General features: G+C 46.2%; 1 protein-coding gene across 1 annotated transcript; it reads right to left on the reverse strand.

Moving 5' to 3' along the window:
• Positions 1 to 6,039: 6,039 nt before the first annotated feature.
• On the reverse strand, positions 6,040 to 7,035 carry LOC142071055 (olfactory receptor 52E8-like). Its single transcript, XM_075125306.1, has one exon. The coding sequence runs from the start codon at positions 7,033 to 7,035 to the stop codon at positions 6,040 to 6,042; it is 996 nt and encodes a 331-aa protein (XP_074981407.1).
• Between the last annotated feature and the right edge of the window lie 3,178 nt (positions 7,036 to 10,213).

Here is a 10,213-nt window from a genome sequence, read left to right on the forward strand (position 1 = left end):
GTCATGGGGTTCACCACCACTAGGTAAAGGAAGGAGGGTAGCAGGGTTTAACCGGGAGCAGCGCTCAGTAGTGATATGTGAGGCTGAAAGCAGCAAAAGTTCATACCTAGTGAGGCGAGCAGAGGAGAGGTGAGCCGTGTTGCGTTGCAGAAGGAGAGTTTCCACAGAATGGGAACCATGAGAGCGAGAGGAGAGCGGAGGACAAGGGACTCAGACATCTCGACCAGGCGCACTGCAGCAGCTACAGCGCGTAGGCAGGGGGTAAACGCTGGGCTACAGGGTCCAAGGTTGCAGAAAAATAAGCCACTGGGCGATTTCTGTCACCGTGCTCCTGAGTAAGATTTTTCCTTTTCTGATTTCTTATTTGCGCAGGAGTATGGTGGGGGTCGGGTTTGATCCGGATCATTGCACAGGACTGGGCAAAGGGGAGCGCTCAGACTAGTGGTGGGAGAGACTGCATCCAATTGAACTGTTAGTTTTTTGTTAGAATTTTTAAGAGAGGTGAGTTTTGACTCAGTCCATCTACGATTTGCCTCTTCCCACCACTGCATGGAGCAGTCTACTTCTCCTCTCTCCAATTTGGTTTTTGGGAGGACGAGTTTGCTTTTTAAAGTGTCCACTCGATCCTTGTCCCAAGAACCTAACAGTGGCCACTGTAATTTGGGGTTCTCTAGAGCTAATTTGGACCATTTTTCAAGAAACCTACAAGAGTCCGGACCCCTCCTAAAATACATAAAATAAGCTGGAGTTCCCTTAGGGAACTGTTCTACCTTAGACTTCTGATTACCCATCCAGGAGGACTTCACACAGCACTCACACAAGAAGGAAATTCGGGCTCAGCAGAGCGGTGCCCGGTGCAACACACAGAAAGGAGCCCACAGGCTACTGCCTCAACTGCCCTTGCTTTCACACCAGGGGTTATACCCAAGGCGTGGTGCGGCTGCAGCTGTGCAGATTCCACTTATTCAGACCGTGGGGACGGGGACTCCTTGGTCAGCCAGTCTCCGGACAGAGATGGCTCCCAGATTCACACACACACCACGGGGAAGACGGATAGACACAAAGACAAGACAGTCCTCAAACCGGTTAAAGCACAAAAATAATAATTACCTGAGACGTCTGATTCCAGAAGCTGGATCAAGCATTCTTACAACTACAATACCCACCTGCGGAAGTGAAGAAACAGATTGACAGAGCCAGAAAAGTTCCCAGAAGTCACCTTCTACAGGACAGGCCTAACAAAGAAAATAACAGAACGCCACGAGCCGTCACTTTCAGCCCCCAACTAAAACCTCTCCAACGCATCATCAAGGATCTACAACCTATCCTGAAGGATGACCCAACCCTCTCACAAATCTTGGGAGACAGGCCAGTCCTTGCCTACAGACAGCCCCCCAACCTGAAGCAAATACTCACCACCAACCACATACCACACAACAGAACCACTAACCCAGGAACCTATCCTTGCAACAAAGCCTGTTGCCAACTGTGCCCACATATCTATTCAGGGGACACCATCACAGGGCCTAATCACATCAGCCACACTATCAGAGGCTCGTTCACCTGCACATCCACCAATGTGATATATGCCATCATGTGCCAGCAATGCCCCTCTGCCATGTACATTGGTCAAACTGGACAGTCTCTACGTAAAAGAATAAATGGACACAAATCAGATGTCAAGAATTATAACGTTCATAAGCCAGTCGGAGAACATTTCAATCTCTCTGATCACACGATTACAGACATGAAAGTTGAGATATTACAACAAAAAAACTTCAAATCCAGACTCCAGCGAGAAACTGTTGAATTGGAATTCATTTGCAAATTGGATACAACTAACTTAGGCTTGAATAGAGACTGGGAATGGCTAAGTCATTATGCAAGGTAACCTATTTCCCCTTGTTTTTTCCTACCCCACCAGACGTTCTTGTTAAACCCTGGATTTGTGGTGGAAATGGCCCAACTTGATTATCATACACATTGTAAAGAGAGTGGTCACTTTGGATGGGCTATTACCAGCAGGAGAGTGAGTTTGTGTGTGGGGGGGTGGGGGGTGAGAAAACCTGGATTTGTGCTGGAAATGGCCCAACTTGATTATCATACACATTTTAAGGAGAATGATCACTTTAGATAAGCTATTACCAGCAGGAGAGTGGGGTAGGAGGAGGTATTTTTTCATGCTTTATGTGTATAAAAAGATCTTCTACACTTTCCACAGTATGCATCCGATGAAGTGAGCTGTAGCTCACGAAAGCTTATGCTCAAATAAATTGGTTAGTCTCTAAGGTGCCACAAGTCCTCCTTTTCTTTTTGTATTTGTTAGTTTGCCTGTCCCGCCCTCACCTCAGCAGTTCCTTCTTCTGCTCTTCCTCCCCACCCTGGCCTGCTTTTCCCCTAACCTTAACTTGCCACCCCCTTGATTACGTCTTGCTCCATGCACCCATGTCACCTCCCGAAAGGATTGTGCCCCTTCTCCCTTTTAAATTGCACCCCTTGTTCACTGCACCCCATCCCAATGATATTGCGGCTGGAGAGCCAGTATACCAACCTCGCACTGGTGATCAACCCCCCGCTTCTCTGCCTCAGTCATCATCTTCGTGCACTCCCACCCACCCACCGCATTTGGTTTGAATTGCATGATGGAAACCGTGGCTCTGGCATGACGAGAAACTGTGGTTACGGCAGGGAAGTCAGGACTCTGGGGTCCTATCTGTCCTCCTGTGTCCTATCCGTTTTCCTTCCACACAATCTCTGTGTGACCTCGGCAAATTTATGCCTCCTGGTGCCTCAATTTGCCTATCTGTGTAATGGGGACATGTTCATAGTGACTTTTCTTTCCTAGGTGTTTTGAAGATCCTTCAATAAAACGTGCTGCACACAGTGAGGATAGTTACGGATTTAGCCAAAAGTGGAAGTCCTTTGTTTCGGTTTGACCCTCTCCCAGTTCCTTATGGAGAAGTACATGGTTTAAGATGGATTCCAGTATCAGCCACCTCTCTTTGCAGGGCCCCCGTTGCCCCTCCTGCTTGCAGGTGTCCCACAAACATACAGGACAAAACCCATTCACAGCCAATTGCCTTGACTTAAATGGAGCCATCGTTTCCCTGAAATACCATTCATGGCCCTCACTTAGCATGACTACATCAGTAGTACAAGTTTATACTTCATATTCCTACCTTCAGTCATAAAAATGATACATGCATACAAATAGGATGAACACATTCAATCGATTGTACCTTTTCCAATAACACATTGCAAGAGGCATTTCACACAGAAAGCATATGCCATTAAGGTCAGATTCATATTCATAAATATATTTCCATAAAGCATATGGAGTGCAACGTCACACAGCCAATTCCTCTCTGCCTCAGCGGAGAGCCCAGGAGTTCTCATCTCCCTTCGGAAGGTCCCTTACTACTGGTGACCTAAATATAAAGGGAAGGGTAACAACCTTCCTGTATACAGTACTATAAACTCCCTCCTGGCCAGAGGCCCAAAATCCTTTTACCTGTAAAGGGTTAAGAAGCTCAGGTAACCTGTCTGGCACCTGACCCAAAGGGGACAAGATACTTTCAAATCTGGGGGCGGAGCCGGGAGCGGCGAGGGGGGAAGGTTTTGGTCTGTCTGTTCCGAGTGCTTGCTGGACACAGATCAAAGAAGCAAGCAATCCGACTCCATTAGAATCGCTAAGTACTAGCAAGGGAATACGTTAGCTTATTTTTGTTTTGGCTTGTGATTTTCTCTGTGCTGAGAGGAAGGTGTGTTCCTGGATTTCTTTTTGTAACTTTAGAGTTTGGCCTAGAGGGAAATCCTCTGTGTTTTGAATCTGATTGTCCTGTACAATTATCTTCCATCCTGATTTTACAGAGGTGTTTCTTTTACTTTTTCTTTCTTTCCAATTCCTCTCTGCCTCAGCACAGAGCCCAGCAGTTCTCAACGCAGTCAAATCCTTGCCTCGAGGGCATCCGAGACAGACCAGAGGGCTGAGAAGAACAGACAAAGAGAAAAGAAGCCGTATTTAAAATTAGCAACCCCCATCTCTGCGTGCCAAGCAGCACTGCGTGGGGCCCGCACAGGAACTGCTTGCGTATCTCTGTGAAACAGAGGCTCATTTAGGGGACTGTAAAGCTCTTCATGTATAGCTTTGTCTAACACAGGAGTTATGTGCTTGATATAACCCATCACCGCTTGTGTAATTCCTTTTCAATGAAATCCTGTGTATTGCGGATAATTCTTGTGGACGTTCTCACTGGTCGGACAGTCATCCTCTCCACTGGGAGCCACGAAAGACCCATTTCAGGGGTAGTAGCGCCCCCGAGTGTTAATATTTGATAGCAGAGGACGGTTTACTGTCATGTCTATGTGAATAGGTTTTTCAACTGAATGAATGCTGTTTCTGGACTGGCTTCTCGGTAAGAGGTTGCTATCCTGGATCACTGGTGTTGACCAACTAATGTAAATATTGGGCTGAATCAGTTCTGACCTATTATTTGTGGCTCGGGGTTTGCAAATGCAGACAATGAGGGGTCATCGTACCGAGGCTGAAGGGGATGGCCAGAACGCTCCGGTTATGGTGGAGGGGTGTTTACTGAGATAGGCATGTGAGGATCTGGGCTCTGTTCTCCGGCTGCCAAACGCTGTTCCTGTCTTGTTCAGGGAAGGGTGTTTGAATGGCATATTATTAAAATATCAGACTTTTGCACTCCCAGTCCTAAAAAAGGAACAAATGGGAAATGCTGCTCTTTGGATTATGTATCAGGCTGTGAATAAGTTTGCAGAGGAGCATGAGATCTGGAAAGATGAGAAGGAAAATTTGCAACAGGAGCTGCAGAAGCTGAGATTGCAAAATGAGGGGATGCAAAGAGATTTACAAACTTCTCTGATGCAAAATATAGCCAATGCCCAGCTATGGTTGCGTTAACTCAGACTTGTCAGGAATTGGAATGTGATATGAATGCACAAATGCAGGAAAAACAAAAGTATCAATTGGAGGCAAAACGGAATAAAGGGGCTGTGTCCGTTTTAACTGAACAGGCTACAAAGCCCCCTGAAAAAGAAAATCATAAGAAATGATGTGAAGTGATTAACAAGCTGTTCTTGAGTTGGGATAAAAGGACTTCCCCTCACCCAACTCCCCAGGAGCTAGGGGAGAGAGAGGTGTGTCCTCCATGTCAATACACAGTCCAAGGTCCTCCCTCATCAGTCCCATGCTAATATCCATTCCCAGACCACCTGCTCCCCATCAGTCCCACACTAATATCCATTCCCAGACACACACCTGCACGTCAACCCCACACAAATATCCATTCCCAGACAGGTCCCACCCCCCATCACCTGCATGGATAATATCAATTCTCAGACCCATCTTCCCCATCAGCACCACGCGAATATCCATTCACAGACCACCCAGTCCGTCAGCCCCACGCTAATATCCATTCTAAACCCTCCACCCTGCTCTCCCATCACCTCCACCCCAGGATGCTAGGGTTCCACACCACTAACCACCCCTTCCCCCTGATTTTCAGTTGGAACATCGAGTCGAAAAGGGGATCTGGCAGTGTCCAGTTACAGCAGAGTGTGTGGGGGGGGCACAACCATGTCATTAACTCATATCAGCCCCTGCTCAACTGGGGCTGCGTCCTACAAGCAGGAAGGATCCTCATCAGGCTTCTGAAACTCCGGTTCCAGCCCCGGCACACAGAGGATGCAGCTGGGGTAGAGAGAGGGATGGAGACAATCCAGCGAGTAATAGGGATAGTGGAGGAGAGGAGTGAGTGACAGGGGCAGGACAAACGGGGGAGGAGGTGGGGCAAAGTGTGGGGCCTCAAGTGTCCAGTTACAGGCAATAAGAAATGTGGGAACCCTGTGAGTTGTACATCGATGGATTCCCCGGACTGTCAGGTTGATACAGCACTGTAAGGTAAAGAAAGGATTTAATGTCAATAGTCACTGATTCAGGAAAGAGAACACAGCACCATGTCAACCATTGGATCTCCACAGAGCTTGGTCTGAGAGCCAGAGCACCAGAAGTAAACTTTATTCAATATGAGTAACGTGCCAGATCAGCCTGTCCCGGATCTGTTTGGTCCTCACCCCGTAGATGATGGGGTTTAGCATGGAGGGCAGTAGAATGTACATGTTGGCCATGAGAATGTGGAAATGCGGGGGCACATTGTGACCAAACCTGTGTGTGAGGAAGGAGAAGAGAGCTGGGATATAAAATGCTAAAATGACACAGAGGTGGGAGCCACAGGTCCCAAAAGTCTTGAGCCGGGCGTCCTTTGTGGGGAGGCTGAAGATGGCCCTGAGGATCTGGATATAGGACACAGTGATAAAAGACACATCCAGACCAATCACCAAGAATGCCACAGAGAGGCCGTAGTAACTACTGATGCGTATGTCGGCGCAGGCCAGCTTCACCACGGCTATGTGCTCACAGTATGTGTGGGAGATGATGTTGGTTCTACAATATGGCCACCGCCTTGCCAGGAAAGGATAGGGCACTGCAAGAATGCTGCCACGCAGCACCACGGCCAGGCCGATCTTGGCCACAAAGCAGTTGCTCAGAGTGGTGGAATGTCTCAGCGGATCACAGATGGCCACGTAACGATCCAAAGCCATGGCCACGACGATTCCAGACTCCATCGTTATACAGCAGTGAATGAAGTAGAGCTGGGTGAGGCACAAACTAAAATCTATCTCCCTGGAATTGAACCAGAAGATGCTCAGCATTTTGGGCACGGTGGATGCAGACAGGACCAGGTCGGTGACGGCCAGCATGCAGAGGAAATAGTACATGGGCTCATGGAGCCTCGGCTCTGTCTTCACGATAAACAGGATGGTGAAGTTCCCCAAGAGGGTGACGGTGTACATGATAAAGAAGGGGATGGAGATCCAGACGTGGGCTGCCTCCAGGCCAGGAATGCCCAGCAGGATGAAGGTGGAGGGGCTAGAGAAGTCGGTTGTGTTGGAATCTGACATGGAGTAGGAGAGAAGGTCTCCAACTTTGAGGCAGAACGGTGTCGCCTGCATCTACTGTAAATTGCCTCGACTTGCTGTATGTGCGCAGAGTCTAGGGTGGTGGTCACATGAGAAATGCCTGGAAGGAGAGACAATGCCATTATGAGACAATACATGCACAATTGGAGGTTGTTCTCTTGGGTGAATCAAATTGATCACTTTTCACACACTGGAAAATGACATTTTCTTTATTCAAATAAATGAATTCTGAATAACACCATTCCATACTTGATGGTGCTCCATAGGTCAATAATTCCTACACGCCATGATGTGGGAAACCTAAATAGGCACAAGGAGGAAACATGTGTGCAGATACTGGTTATCCGTCATTGTTCCTTAATTCAGTGGAAGCCAAGCTAGTGAGTCCATGCTGTCTGGACTTCCCCAATCACTGCTTGCTCATTCACAGTAGTGGCTGTTAGGGTATAGATATTCAGGCCTGTTGGTAAAGGCCTGTACTCGAAGAATTTAGTTGTATTCTTATCACTTGGCTAGTTCTAGAGGTATAAAAGAAACAATCAAAATCACTGTCTGCCGGTGTAAGGGCCTTCTCTTACTGTGACAGTCTGGGGCCCTGTGCTTAGGCTAAGGCCTTTGGCTAAGCAACAGAGGCAGCCATAAGCTGGGAAGCGACTGGTCACCTCCTCACATTCCAAACTAGTCACTTTGAAAGAAGGTGCTCTTGGGCTGTTAGGACACAATCCTGTCCTGATAGTGCCTGTCGCCTCCAGAGAAAGGGAAGTGCCTAGAAAATGTAAAAGGAAACTTAGTCTGATAGCATCCTGCCTGGCAAGAACTCACGTATGAATAGCTGGGGTGTGAAATCCTTACTTCTGTATTGTTTTGTCATTATAGTTCCCACTTTGCTATTGTTTGTCTGTATAATCTCTGTCTGGTTCTGTGATTGTTTCTGTCTGCTGTATAATTAATTTTGCTGGGTGTAAACTAAATAAGGTGGTGGGATATAATTGGTAACATAATCATGTTACAATATGTTAGGATTGGTTAGTTAAATTTCAGGAAAATGATTGGTTAAGGTATAGCTAAGCAGAACTCAAGTGTTACTATATAGTCTGCAGTCAATCAGGAGATGAGTGGGGGTTTGGGTGGGGGAAATGGGAACAGGGAATGGGGGTAAGGCAATTGGAATCATGTTTGGTTAAGGGCAGGAATGGGAACAGGGACACAGGTGTAAGGCTCTGTTGTGTCAGAGCTGGGAAGGGGGACACTAAGTAAGGAAACTGGAAAAATCCATGCTTGGCAGGCTCAGGATAATAAAAAAGGTGGTTATTAAGTTTATTAAGAAGAAAAGAATTCCTAGAAAATGTTTACGCCCGTTCCGAGAGGTAGAAAGGAAACTTGTTAATTGTACAGAAAAAGTGGATGTGTTCAAGAAATACTTTTGTTCTGCAATTGGAAAGAAGCTGTATATCACATGAGCCGATGAAAAACTTTCCAGTCCATTAGCTGTCAAGGAGGGTTTTGGAGACCCCAGGGCATGGCCACTAGTTAAGTTGAGGAGATAGAAGACCATAAGGGTCAAGGAAATCTCCCTGCTGAAGGCCTAAGGGCTTCTTCTCCACCCCCCTTAATAGAATTCAGGCCTGGCTGGTTGGAGTAAGCTCTTTTGCTCTTAAAACAATGTTGCAGCTGCAGATAATGTCTTATAGTGTAAGGTTTGCTGATGCCAAGTTAAAGATAATAGGAGACAGTTACAAGGCCAGACAGAATGTGCTGGTTGTTTAAGTTGCTAGGAATGCTTGTTAAAGGTTGCAGGAAATAAACAGTGTTGTAACCCATATAAGGAAGGCAGAGTATTTGTGCAAAGTTTTGATTGGCTAATGTGTAATGCAGTAACATTAAAGAATATAAAAGTGTGTGTAATGACATGGTCTGGTGTGCAGGATTTAAGATTCTATTCTCCCTGTACCTTGTTTGCAGCTGCAAATAAACTTTTCTGCTTCTCCACCCCATTGTAATTATTAAGTGAAGCACACCGGGTAATGAACCCCCCCTGCTGTTGTTCTCCTCTGGCACTGGGTGCCAGCAACAAGGGGGTTAAACATCATTGACAGTCGAACCTTAGAGTTACGAACGCCAGAGTTAGCAACTGATAGATCAACCACACATCCGATTCAGAACCAGATGTACACAATCAGGCAGTTGCTAAGGGATAGATCAGCCACACGTCTCATTCGGAACCAGAAGTACACAGTCAGGTGGCAGCAGAGCAAAACACCAAAGAAAATTAATGACAGTTCTCTGTTAACAGTAAACTATTAAAAAAAGGAAAAGTTTAAAAAAAATTCACAAGGTGAGGAAACAATGGAGAAGCTGACATGTGATTCATTACAAAAATGTCGAGGAATATAATTAATGTCAATCAACAACATTTTGGTAAACAGGTTTTGTCAAACAAACCCAATTTCATTCTTTAGTGAGAGTATTTGTTTAGTTGATCAAGGGTCTCTGAGGCATTTCATTTCATGGGATAACCTTCAGATAAAAAATGAACACTCTACAATATCAGTGAAACATACTTTAAATGGACTAAACACTGGCTAACTCACAGATTTCAGAAAGCAGATGTCAACGGGCCATTGCCAGCGAATGGGGGTGCTCAGATTGGTGTTCTGCCGGGATTAGTTCTAGGCCCGAAGGTATTCAATATTTTCATCAATGATCTGAGAGCAAATAGAAAATTACTACATGGCATTGGTGAAAAAACATTCTGCACAATGGTGTGTGTAATCTTCCAGAGAAAGGCAGCACAAGGCCTAATGGCTGGAATGTGAAGCCAGAGAAATTCCAGTTTGGGGGCTGTTAGACTATAGATATTCAGGCCTGTCTGCAAACGCCTGTATTTTAAGAATGTAGGGGTATTCTTATCACTTGGCTAGTTCTAGAGGTATAAAAGAAAGAATCAAAATCACTGTCTGCCGGTGTAAGGCCTTCTCTTACTGTGACAGTCTGAGGCCCTGTTCTTAGCCTAAGGCCTTTGGCTAAGCAGCAGAGGCAGCCATAAGCTGGGAAGCGACCGGTCACCTCCTCACATTCCAAACTAGTCACACTGAAATAAGGTGCTATTCGGCTGTTAGGATACAACCCTGTCGTGATAGTGCCTATCACCTCCAGAGAAAGGGAAGTGCCTAGAAAATGTAAAAGGAAACTTAGTTTGATAGCATCCTGC

This window comes from Caretta caretta, chromosome 1, assembly GCF_965140235.1.
Source record: "Caretta caretta isolate rCarCar2 chromosome 1, rCarCar1.hap1, whole genome shotgun sequence".
Classification (NCBI taxonomy): domain Eukaryota; kingdom Metazoa; phylum Chordata; order Testudines; family Cheloniidae; genus Caretta; species Caretta caretta.